Source organism: Bidens hawaiensis, unplaced genomic scaffold, assembly GCF_021521415.1.
Source record: "Bidens hawaiensis isolate Kalapana, Puna unplaced genomic scaffold, B.hawaiensis_p1.1 tig00033917_1, whole genome shotgun sequence".
NCBI classification, from domain to species: Eukaryota; Viridiplantae; Streptophyta; class Magnoliopsida; order Asterales; family Asteraceae; genus Bidens; species Bidens hawaiensis.
In genome coordinates, this window is record NW_027495853.1 from 178,835 (window position 1) to 192,609 (window position 13,775).

The 13,775-nt window shown below is 33.9% G+C and overlaps 1 protein-coding gene across 1 annotated transcript; it reads left to right on the top strand.

Moving 5' to 3' along the window:
- Positions 1–11,199: 11,199 nt before the first annotated feature.
- Positions 11,200–13,340, top strand: LOC143585630 (protein FAR1-RELATED SEQUENCE 5-like). The gene is made up of 5 exons (XM_077067386.1): positions 11,200–11,918; positions 12,017–12,071; positions 12,126–12,266; positions 12,814–13,101; positions 13,233–13,340. Exons 1-5 carry the CDS (start codon positions 11,200–11,202, stop codon positions 13,338–13,340), a joined length of 1,311 nt encoding a protein of 436 aa, XP_076923501.1.
- Positions 13,341–13,775: the final 435 nt, after the last annotated feature.

Here is a 13,775-nt window from a genome sequence, read left to right on the forward strand (position 1 = left end):
CCCATCCTTCAGTTTTTAGGACAAAAACTATTAAATTAGAGAGTATTGTTACATCTAATAAATAGAAGGCTAGAATAGTTAATAATAATTCAAAAGGACTAAAATTGTAATAGTTTCATATTAGAGGGCTGATTGTGTAATAGTTGTAACGCTTGTAACAGTTGGTGGATATATGTTAGTTGGAACCGAGCTGAACTCTTTTCTCCCTTTTTTTTCTCTCAATCTAATACTAACAGAGTAACAGCTACCAGGTCGGAAGTCATTTAAGGGACTCCAGATGTGACCGAGTTATGCTTCCACTTACTTTTGAGTCAACTTCTAGAAGTCATTTTAAGGGTCTCCATGATAGATATGTATGTAATATGAAATGCATCTTAACTTGACATTTACATTGAAACATAAGCAAATATGCATAACTAGCTAACTGAGACCCGTGTACTACAAATTTTCTAATATAAAATAACGCATGATAATTTATAACTGAAGTCTACAACATTCAAAAATTAGTACGAATAAAACAAACACGTTGGTAAAACCCGGTTCTTAGTAAAATTGGAGCTTTGTCGTCCCGGGTATAGCGGCGGTGATTTGGTAAAACCCGAGCGTTTTCGATCCCAAATGGTTAGACGACGAAAATAACCATTTAATTATCAATATAAAACAAAAAATAACAATAGAAAAACAATATTTCTCGGTGTTGCGGCGGTGATTCGGTAAAACCCGAGCGTTGTCGATCCCATATGGCGAGACGACGCGAATAACTGTTTAATTATCAATATAAAACAAAAGAAAAACAATATAAAATGTGCAACCCAATCAGAGCATGTTAAGTGGACCAATCATGGTCCAACGTCACCAAACTTCTCATTTATAATATATAATCATTAAGTTGTTATATGTTATATATTCCTATAAAAGCCTGAAGAATGTTTATAAATTAATGTCGATATGATGATATTATATATCTTAAGGTCATATGAAAGACCGAAAAGCTCGTTAGCGACCAATAGGTCAAACCATGGGACTGCTGTGATACATTTTTAAAGTTTACACCAGCCAATATGACAAAGTTTGGATTATTAAAATCCAATATTCCATAAGAAAAAAAAAATTCTTTTCTATCATCATATTTAGGCGATTAGGTCTGTTATAGTTACTTCTAATTTGTTAGTTTGTATGGTTCACTAATTCTGGGTTTTTCTTAGGCGTTGTTTTCTTTTTCAGAGATAAATGTCTGCAGTCTACATCGGTAGACATCTGTATAAGAAGATGTGGACCAAACCTCTGTAGTCTGCAAGAAGAAGACTATTTATTTTTTAACATCTATAAACTGCCAAAATAATTGGTGGTGGTGTACTAACTATGGCAATGGATGGTGGTGATGGACAATGATACCGGTAGTGGACGGTGGTGGTGGATGATTAGTGGTAGACGATGGTGGTAGGTGGTGAACTGTGGTGGCGGTGATAGACAGTGGTGGTAGAGGGTGGTGGTGATAGACGGTGGTGGTGGTAGTAGTAGTAGGAAGTGGTGGTGGCGCACAATGGGTGGTGGTGGACAATGGGTGTTGGTAGGGTGTGAAGAAGTTGGATATTAGCTTATTTTTTAAGACCATAAAAAAACTTTTTATGTCTTTTAAAAAAACAAACAAACTGTCTTCAGCACCTTTTAAGCAAAAACAAACATTACCTCATACAACTTAAATCTTTTTTAGGCATTCTTAGGTTAATCAGTCTAACTGATTAACTAAGACCAAGTTGTGGTGGTGCATTGGGGGTGCCAACCATGCCACCTCACCCATTAACCCACAACCAAACCACATCACATGCGCCAAACTTGTTGCCCATTGCTCACCATTCCAACAAGAGGTCTAACAAAAGATTGGGTCCACCCTATTTCAGCCAATCCTTTTATTTATTTATTTTAATATAAACCACAACACCTTTGCTAAGGATTGGTTAGTTAAAATCTCACCGTCTACGTAGCAATGATGTGATGTTTTAACTAGTCAAACCACAACATATAGTCTTAGGTAGTGTTGGGTATATATAAATGAGAGGTGGAATGAAATGAACTATTATGAGGGAATAAAAACAAGTTGTTTGGTTAGTCAATGTAATGGAATCACCGATTACCATGTCCATTTCATTCTCACTAAACCACCCCAAATTCATTCCATCCACCCCACTGTTATTTTTTCATTACGTCCCTCTTTCACACTATATCACCTCGACCACACTCCCACCACCACCACCACCCATTTCCCTCTCACCACCACCACCATCACATTCACTGCCTGCCGCCACCTTCACCACCACCCAACGTTTGTAACATCTCGGCTTAAGCGGAAACGCCTGAGTGTGACGTACAGATTGCTCAAAACACACGTGACACTATTAAGTGACAATGTTATCATTAATTAATTTAAGCATCAAATACACAAGTTCGAAGATAAAGAAATACAAGAAAAACAAGAACAATTAACAACATGTCCAGTTATTAATATAATCTAAGTTCTAGTGTCTTCTCCAAGTCTCATCCTCGAATGAATTGTACCTGTAGCATATATATAAAATAAAGTCAACTAAACGAATAGTTGGTGAGTTCACACAAGTTTAATATAAATACGTAAAAACCATAAAATTCCATGAAACTTGTGAAATAATAGCGCATGTAAGGGTTCTTTACACTCGAATAAAGATACTAAGTGTAAAGAATAAATAAAGGTCCTTTCCCGTTAGTATCAACCAATGTACTCGGATCGGGGTCCGTTATCCACTCGAAATACAGTCCGGAGTGCAAAAGGGGGGCGTATGATCATACTTATTGAAGAAATCCATGCACGTAATCATGATCAAGCAACAAGTAAGCACACAAGTCCATGATATGAATTGTAGTTTTGTAAATGAATAAGTAAACAGTTGTATTGATAGGATATATATGCTACCCCAAAATGTGTAAAAGCTTTAAAAAAGGGGTGTGAGAAACTCGCCTTGAAGTTGAAGCTAAACTTTTAATAACAACCGAAAGCGCGTTAAAGAAATTGAAACGATCGAACCTCATGAAATATAAGTAAAAAAATACAATATTTAAAGATTACTAACATGATTGTAAAGGTTAAATAATATTAGTTTTAGAACATGGTGAAGTTATTCTAAAAAAATGAAGTGTCTAAAAATACTAGGAAGAAATTCTAACCTTTAGATCAATCCTATTAATGGTGATGATTAAGTGAGGATAAAATCCATGATGTGTTTTATTTTCATTTCAATCTTTGTTCTCCAAAAATACTTTATAGTCTTTTATTGTATAACTAAATAAAGAAAGTTCTCAACACATTCATATTGATTCCACTTTTTTAGCTTTTATCCAAACACCCGATCATGAAGTTGATTGAAAAAAACAATAATCTAGTTTAGAATATTTATTTACATCATCAATTAATTATGGGGAAGTGGAATGAAGAGAATGTGAAGATCGTAGATCGCATGATGCGGGTTTTCTATGTGTTCGGGGTTAAATATTAATATTCATAAGTCTCAATTATTCGGGCTGGGTATTGGAGAAGATGAGTTGACTAGCATGGCTAATATTATTGGGTGTAAGGTTGGTAGGCTTCCTTTTGATTATTTGGGTATTAAAGTTGGAACTAATATGAACCGGATTGCGAATTGGAGTGGTGTTTTGGAGACGATCAAGGGGCGGCTTCAATCATGGAAGTCTAACCTTCTATATATAGGAGGTATACTAACATTGATTAAGTCGGTGCTTTCTAGCCTTCCGGTTTACTATTTGTCGTTATATAAGGCTCCGGTAGCGGTTGTTGAGGCGATTGAAAAAATGATGCGACACTTTCTTTGGTGTGGGAGCAAGGAAGGACGTGGATTACATTGGTTTCTGGGAGGTTGTCACGAACCAAAAAAGGTAGGGGGGGTTCGGTATTGCAAAAATAGAAGATGTTAATTTAGCGTTGCTTGCTAAATGGGCATGGAGGTATAAAACTGACATCGATGGGCTGTGGAGAAAAGTTATTCAAGGTACCCACGGTGGTCGTAACAGGTGGACGTTTCTTCCTGTTAAGAGTGCAAGATAGCTCTTTTTTTGGATAAGTTGATTCTAAATGGAAAAGATCTAAAATTCTGGATAAAAGACAAGATTGGGAATAGGGAAAACATTTCTTTTTGGAAGGATATATGGTTTGGAAATGTGCCTTTAATGGATAGATGGCCAGGACTGTATTCAAAGGAAGTTATGCGGAACTGTATGGTGCGAGATAGGATTAAATGGGACGCGAATGCAGGTATGGTCTTGCATGAAGATTGGCGAAAAGAAACGACCTCTGTTGAAACAATATCCGAGATGCAAGACGTTCAGAATCTGTTGTCCAAGGTGGTTTTGTCAGAAGCCAAAGATAAGTGGGTGTGGGAAGCCGTTCTGGTGGTATTTTTTCTATGGCTAGTGTAAAAAGCTTGCTGAACAGGGGGCGGAATCTGCAGAAAAATAACGAGACGCGATGGTTTTCTTGGTTCCTATAAAAGTTAACGTGTTGATGTGGAGAATTGAGATGGAGAGATTCCGACCCGTTTGGCCTTAGTTAGAAGGAACATCAGAATTCAGGATACTTTGTGCCCTCTTTGTGATGCTGTTACAGAATCTGCAGGTCACCTTTTCATCGACTGCAGCTTCGCGTTTCAAGTCTGGCAAGCGGTTTGGAGCTGGTGTAGTACACAACAACCGATGTTCAGAAATGTTAAAGATATGCTGCTATTGCCCAGCCTCGGCAAGCAGAATAAGTGGTATAAACGGATTTTGCGTGGCATTATGATGATTGTTTGCTATACTATTTGGAAAACAAAAAACAAAAAGGTTTTTGAAGGGTCGTCGTCTAAGGTTATAGAGGTGGTTGCTTTAGTTAAATCTGTGTCGTTTTTTTGGCTTAGAAATCGCTCTAATTTTAAAGATTTGGAGTGGAAGGATTGGTTAGTAAACCCGAAGTATATACTGTAATCTTTTTGGTGGTGGCCCTTTGTTGAGGGTTGACCGTTTTTTTAATGAAGTTTAACGTTAAAAAAAGTTTGAACATAAATTAAAACACACCGAACAAATTGAAACACACTAAACAGAACATATACAATGATCATAACCTAAACATAATTCATAATTAAGATGAATTAAAACACATCATGAACTTAAACACAGTAAACATATAATATATTAAAGCGTTAAAACAAATATGGTATAATGATATGAGCTAAAACACATTAAACATAGATACACACACTATTCATTAACTACAAACTACACACCATGAAAATGACCGTGAACTAGTACACTATAATGTAGTTATCTAAATGAAAATAAAGAAAACACTATAATGTAAAACTTATTAACTAAACACATAAAAACGTATATATGTGACAAAGTATAATAAGTGGTTAAGATGAACACAGTCGAAAAAAAATACAATATAGAGGCTCTTTAAGATAATAGTATTCGTTTAAAATGATTATAATAAGACATTAGCAATTTAGCAGTGAATATTATGATGTATAAATTAACTAGTTTTAAAACCCGTGTATAACACGGGATGATTCAAATGATAAAAATAATGATTAATCTTTAGAAAAGTTTAATTACATACAAGAGTATTCACTTGATAATGTAGAAAGTAATATAAAAAACACAAATAAGTAAACAACCAAACTTAATCATTGGATTAAAATAATAAAAAAAGGAAATCCAAATTGTCAACTATAAAATTGTTACAAACCAACTTAGAATCGTTTAAATTGAAAAAATGACTTATCATTCCCACCAATTTTGAGATTAGTAGTTGAGTAGAACTTGCTTGTTGCTTGCGACCTTCAACATAATTGTAGTTGCCTCAATTCTTTACAAAAAAGAGCAGGTTTTAGAAGGGTGGATATGTTAACCTTCTAAATCAATTATTCTTTATATGTCTAGTTAGATATAGTAACATGCAGAAATAATCAATAGAAAGGTGTCGCTACCGATGTCCACAAATCTAACAATTTAAATGAAATAAGCAATTAGACAATTAGTATATGATTTAATAATTTAAGTAGATAGCCCGAAGCTAACCAGAAGCTAACCAAAATAACTCCGAATCAACCCGAAAAAAAAATCCTAAACACCAAAATTACTTGTATCAAACCATTGCAATCTGAATGAACTTTCAACCCGGAATTCCCAAATACCCTTGCAATAAAAAATGTAAAACTTTCCAAACCAAAACTGATATTGTACTTCAAACAACTTATTTGACCCGTAGTCAAAATATGCACTAACTTTGTTTTATTTTTTCGAAATGCCCTTTTAATTTGAATGCAGTGACCCGAACCAACTACATTTAATGTGAACCCAAAATATCAAAATCTTGGAAAATACCCAAATTGCCCTTTGTAGTCAAATTAACCTGTATTAGCTTTGACCGGTTTGTAACCTGCCCAAAATAGCATAAGATAACCTTTTTTAGACCCGTTTACTTAGACCTGTATTCAACTTCTTCAAAATTTTGAGCCTTAATATTTAACCCATGTGTGCATCTTTCATTTGTAACTACTAACATTAATTTCTATGGAGATATCTAAACAGAATAAATAAAAGAGTAACCAGTGGCGGACCCAGGATTTTCATCCAATGGGGTCCCTTTTTTTCCGTGTACATTATTCACTACCAGCGTTAGAATTTTTGAGGCAGTCGCCGTTTCGGTCGGTTGAGGCGAGTATTGTTTAAATAATGTAAAGACTCAAACTTTCTTTCTAACTTATCTAACTTTTCCTTAAATTGTTTGTTGATTTCTATAACATTATCTTTGAAGAATTTCTTTTAAACGAAATAAAACCTTAAGTTTAAATTAGAATTTAATAAAAAAACACATAAAATAATTGCTTTTAAACCAAATAAAACCCTAAGTTTTATATAAAATTTAGAAATACTCAATAAAAATGTAGAAAAACGTAAATAAGCTTTGCTTTTAAGCAAAATTAAAAACTGTGTTTTAATTAAAAATTAGAAAAACAAAATAAAAATGTTGAAACCATCCTTAAAAACACTATGTTTTAGTTAAAAATTAGAAAAACAAAATAAAAATGTTGAAAACCACCCTTGGTGAAGCTTGAACTTGTGACATTTGAGTTGGAAGATAAATGATATGCCACTACACTAAAGAAAACTTTGATACAATGGGTTCCACCTAAGTATTTTTATGGGGTCCTTCAAAAAACTAATCTATCGTCTCTACTAGATTTTTAAAAGCGATTGGTGTCCCGGGACCCCGATCCCACTAAGGTGGGTCCGCCCCTGAGAGTAACTATATATCAGGTAACCACAAACTAATTCACCGGCCTTTTGTTTATAAAAAAATGAAAAACAATTCACATATTCATGTATTCATGTATTAGAAAAGCTAGAAATCTAAAACTCATAAGACAAGACTTTTCATTGATGAATTTAACTTGCAAATCTAAGTAATGAATATATTTTATTTGGACTTTCATTTGAATAACCAATTGAAGGCTGCAAAATTAGATAAGATCACCTGTTAGCAATCTCATTTCTTCCATTTCTAGCTCTTCCCGTGTTATTCACTATTTGTTTTCTTCCGACACAGGTAAACGCTATTTGTTTTCTTCCGACACAGGTCTTTGTCATATGTATCGCGCCAGGTCACCTTACATGGATCTCAGAATTATAACTGATCTGTTTGGTATTAGCCTTCTTAGTATAGCAATTTCACTTAAAAAAAAAACAAAAACAAAACACGAAAAGGCTTAATGGTAACCTGATGAACCTATCATAAGTAGAGAGACTTTAAAAGGTTTCTTTGAAAACTATGTCGCTCTACATCTGTACACAGAATCAGCAACCGAACTGCTTACAAAAATCACCAAAAGTAAATAAACTTATATCATAATTTATCACATTAAAACCAACTGAAAATCCACAATTACTTATAACTCCTATTTCCACATTCTAAAAGCGGCACCTTGAATCTCACATAGCAAAAAAAAAAAAAAACACACCCTATTACATATTTACATTTATATCAACATACAACAACCAAAACTAACTTGACATAAATCTTTCTTTTTTTTTTAGTAAAACATTGAAGCACTATATATATTTGCAGCAATCCTTCTTCTAGTCTGTAAATAATGTACCCTTTCCATTTTAACTCATTTAAAGACTTGCTGGCCATGTCTTTCAATTATGTAATGATTTGCAGGTCATCCCTTAGAAAGAAGAAACAGCTAAGAATAAAACAAATTCAACTGTGTTATACATGCATAATCAACACCAGAACATTAATAAATTAAAAGGTCAGTTTCATTTACCTAGCATTCATACAACTCTATAGCACCCATGAGCTAGTTTCATACTTTCATATCATGCCAAATGGCTCATTAACCATGATCCAGTACCATATTGTAACATAATCAATTTAAAATCTGTATACTATTTATGGGCAGAATTAGAAACCTTTCATCATTGTTGGTAATCCATAGTTCATTTTGTTAAACTTTTCCTAAAGCTACCAGCCTACCAAACTGCACCATGTAAAAGAGTTCCGAAAAGAAAAAAAGCCTGATGAAAGTAGAGGAATTGTACCGGTTAAACTACACCATGTATAAGAGTTCACAAATTCAAAATTTCTATGAAACTTCCACATATACATGTTTGATACAATCTGAATCTAAATCTAAATACATGAATAACATCAGCTACAACTATAGGAAAATTCGTATATGATATATAAACAAACGGATATTTAATTTAACAAAAGATAATTAAAAATTACCTTCTCCATAGTATTTCAGAAACGCTGGTTAGGGCTTGTATCGTTGTTGCCTAAGAAGTAAGCACAACAGAATTGAAATAGATGTTAAAATAGGAAAGATTAGTGAAAGATGGGATTGATGTATATACCTGAAGATTGATTAGCAATTTTCCTTTCAAACAGCAGGGTTTTTTGGTTGTCGATATCTGCAATTGGATATTTTGATCGTATTGAAATAGATGTTAAAGACGGAGATCGATGCACATACTTTGAAGATTGATTCGTTTGAAACTGGTAGAAGATTAGGGTTATTTTTTATGTGCTTCATTGAAGGTTTTTTTGAGAAAGAATTGTAACCCGTCGGTCAGATTAGAAGCGAAGAGAAAAGGTTTGAGCGCCAAAACAACCTTCAGAATCACCTTCCTATCTGGCTGAGGGGTGTGGGGGGCGCGAGAGGGGGCGCGAGTGGGGGCGCCAGCCAATAATATTGTGACGTGTGGCAGAGAGAGAAACTTGATAAGATGGGTGTTGGTTGTGGTGCTCGCGCCCCTGGACCTGGTGTGGAGGGGCGCGAGAGGGGGCGCGAGCGGTTTATTTTAACATTCCCAAGCGAGTTAAAAAGGTGTAAACACAAATATTATTGTTCAAACCCACCCAGGGTGTCCAGGTTCATCCTCCCAACAAAGTTAATATATTAATCACCATTCCACTAAACCAACTAACCCATTGTCTTGTTTGTCTTCCTCATTCTTCCTTCCAACCTGCATCAATGGCGGCCATGACCCATCTTTCAATCAAAACCCAATTTCATCCCAAGACCCACAAAACCCATTTCAATTTCAAACCCAATTTCTCAAATTCGACCACTTTAATCTCATTCAAACAAAACCCAGGTAAGCTGCTGATAACCAACTCAACCCCACTCTATCTCAATCTATTCTACACTTTCTTTCTTTCTTTCATAGATAGATACACACATATATATATATATGTATCTATCTCTCTGTACACACATATATATGTATCTATCTCTGAAAAAAATTTTTTTTAATAAACAAAGAGCCCAACGGCTCTATTTACGCATTCCCAGACCTCCTTCACGCTCCCCCCAGCCGCTAGCCCATCCGCGCCTGCCTCTTTTTCCGCGCTCGCGCCCCTTTCGCGCCCCTCTCGCGCCTCGGTGGTGTGGTGCTCGCGCCCCGGGGCGCGAGCGGCTGGCCTCTTGCGCCCTTTCTCGCGCTCCACACCCCTCAGCCTCAGTCCTCTCATATTTTATTTTATTTTATTTTATTAGTAGAGTAGGATTTTGACGGTTACATATCATTTCTTTTTATTTTGATATGTGTATTTTGAGCAAGAGTAAAACAAACTTGTAAAAAATGTTATAAGTAAAGGAGTTGTATGATTAAAATCACCGCAGAACAAGTTATTTTCAAGATTCATAATAAAGAAAATATTAATTATCAAACTATTACCAAAATAAACATCGAAACTAAAAGACCATTTTATCCTTGTGTGTTTTGTTTTAAACATGTCATGTGTCATTATTTGATGTCTTAAACTTTTTTGGAATAACTATCTTTTTATTATAACCTTACTATATATATATATATATATATATATATAGATAAAGGATCCAATACAAAAATTGGCTATCGTACATTACGTACGCGAGGCTTCATATCGTTGATTTCCAATTTCATTAATTTGATCGCGTAAGTTAACAGAAGGGTGTTTTTTGTCTTTTTACATTATTTTTAAAAGTTAATCGCGCCTGTATAATAAACGGTTTTTGTATATACCCTGTTTTATTGGATTTGATCTTTGTATCCGAAAACTGCTTAACAATTGGCGAGTTGTTGTTCGATTAGCTTTGACGTTCTTCATTGATTTTTAGCGCATGTATTACGATCATCAAAGTAAGTAATTGTAGGTTTAATTCTAATCAATTGTTTATTTATTTAGCTGTATACTGTAGGTTTAATTGACGGATAAATTAAGTTTTTCGATTTTTAGGTTTCTTTCTGATGAATTGTATGATTGATATTGTGTTTTATAGTTTGTCAACTAATTGTGATTCGGTTAGACTTGAAAGTATGTGTTTTAATAGCAAATCGTGGATAGGATTGTTGATTTTCTATTTAGAACGTATTAGAACGTATAATTGGTTAGTAATTGTGATTCGGTTAGAACTTATTATAACATATTAGAACCTATTAATTTATTTTTGATGTTTGATTATATTTTAAATTTATATTTATTTTCGTATGTATTTTCTAAACTGTAATTAGTTGTTTTTTAGGCGAATTTTTTTGACTTAAATTGCTTTTTGTTTATCAGATCCTTCATCAGATGTTGTTATACCGCAAGTTAATGCATCTTGTAAACATGTCAAATGAATGATTTTTGAATCTGTTGATCATGCATATGATTTTTATTGTGAATATGCAAAGAAAGCTGGTTTTTGTGTTCGCAAAGGAGGTTCGTATATGAATGACGGTTTATTAAAGTCTAAATATTTTACATGTTCCAAAGAAGGTCATAAACCTGCAAACAGTTATGATTCCATGGCTGAAAAAGATGGTTCCAATAGACCGTATTATAAAAGAAGGAAGAGACCAACAATTCGGTGTGGTTGTCGAGCTCAAATTTTTCTAAAATCTGATGACGATTTGAGGTTTGAAATAAATGATTTTGTCGAAGGACATAATCATGAACTGGTGGATGCAAAAGATATGCATTTTGTTCGATCAAATAGGAAGTTGACTCATGTACAACAAGATATTATATATGAGTTGTCAACATTGAATTTGGGCCCTGTTAAGGCGTTTAATATTATGAGGACAAAGTATGGAGGATTTGAGGAAATTGGGGCTACAAAAGACGATTGTAAGAATTTCAAACAGAGTTTAACTTGTTATATTGGGAAGTATGATGCGGAAATGGTTGTACAAAGATTAAGTGGGAAGAAAAACTGTTGTGATGGTTATTCGTTTGAGTATACTGTTAATTCTAATGGTGAATTAGATCGTTTATTTTGGGCGGATGAAATTTCAAAGAAAAATTATTTGGCTTTTGGAGATATTATATCATTTGATGCAACATTTAAGACCAACAAGTATGTCAATTTAATACATTTGTTTTTTAATTTTTTATTTTTTTATTTTTTTTACATATTTTTTTTAATTCGTTTTCTAATAATTTTGTTTTTTACAGGTACAATATGGTTTTTGTACCATTTACTGCCATTACTGTCGTAATGTTACAGTTGGTGCTGCGTTATTATCATCTGAATCTATTGAATCTTATTCATGGCTTTTGAAAGTTTCTTGATTCTTTCGGTATTGCCCCAAAGGTGGTTGTTACTGATCAAGATCCAGCAATGAAGCAAGCAATCTCCTTTGTTTTACCAAACTCGAGACATCGGTTATGTATGTGGCACATTATAAAAAAACTTGCTGATAAGGTAACTTTTTAATGTATTCAATGTACTATGCATATGTTTCAGAACGTATTAGAATGTCTAAACATATTAGTATCCATCATTATTTGATAGCTGCATATTTTTTAAATGTGTTAGAACGTTTAAGGACGTATAAACATATTACTGGTGTAGTATATTTATTTCATATTACGTTTCAAACTAGCATGCATCAGTGTGTATTTTTTAACGTATAAGAACGTGTTTTTAACTGATGTTGATCTTATTACAAAATTATTATTTTTTGTTACATCAGGTTGGTGCTACCCTTTGTAACAATGAAAATTTTAAACGTAAAATATGTGACATTGTTTGGACTGATGCAATTTCTCAATCTGATTTCGAAACGCAATGGGAACTTATAATGAAGGAATATGATCTTGAAACAAATAAATGGTTGTGTGACATGTTTGAAATGAGATATTATTGGAAACCTGCTTATTACATGGATGAGCCGTTGACTGGTCTTATGAGAACTACATCGAGATCAGAAAGTGAAAATCATTTTTTTTGTCAAGTTTCTAACTCACAGTTATCACTAGTTGAGTTCTTTAGTAATTTTGATCATTGTATGGAGATACAAAGGCACAATGGTAGGAAAAATGATCATGATACAAGGTACACGCATCCAGATCCGGTTAGTGAAAACCCTTTTGAGAAGGAAGCTGAACTGGTGTATACAAAGGCTATTTTTAATTATTTCCAAGATGAATTGTATCATATTAGGAGCGGTGTAGCATGTTTGAAATCAACTGAAGAAGAAGATTTTGTGAGGTTTTCAGTATTTGACTTTAATGCATACGTTCCAGGCTGTTTGGAGGTATGAATTAGTTAAAGATTCTATTTTTTTTTGCTTGAACGTTTTAGAACGTATTAAAACATTTTATTAAAGTTTATTTGATTTTTTGACAGAATGTTTTAAAGTATTTTTAATATATTTTTGTGTGTCAGGTTTTGTTTAAGAAGGAAGGTGAGGAAGGAATTGATTCGACGATTCTTGCGGATGCAAAAGATTTGAACATTATGGGTTATTGTGTCGTCACAGCCTTTATATTTTAAATTTGTTTAGAGTTACAAGATTTCCAAAGAAATACATGGTCGATCGTTGGAAGAGAGATGCTGGTGTTAATCCTAGAACTGCTCAAATTTCAACTTTTGGTAATGACAAAAATTTAAAAGTCAAAGAGATCGCAAGGGAAATAACATTGACTGGTGAGTATCTCATAAATAGCTACGCAACTGATGTTGATGAACTTACTTAAGTCAGGGATCAAATGAACATTATGATCAAACAAGCCGATGAGACGAGATACAAAAGAACTCATTTATCAAAAAGGGATAGGTTTGCTGCTATTCTAGGGTATGATCAACAGAGGTGACTGCCGTGTGCCTAGTGGTATTAAGAATAAGGGTTGCGGGTCACATAAACGGATTAAATCTCATAAAGAGATTGCTATAAGTCGGTCTGGGAAGAAATATAGAGAATGCAAAGTT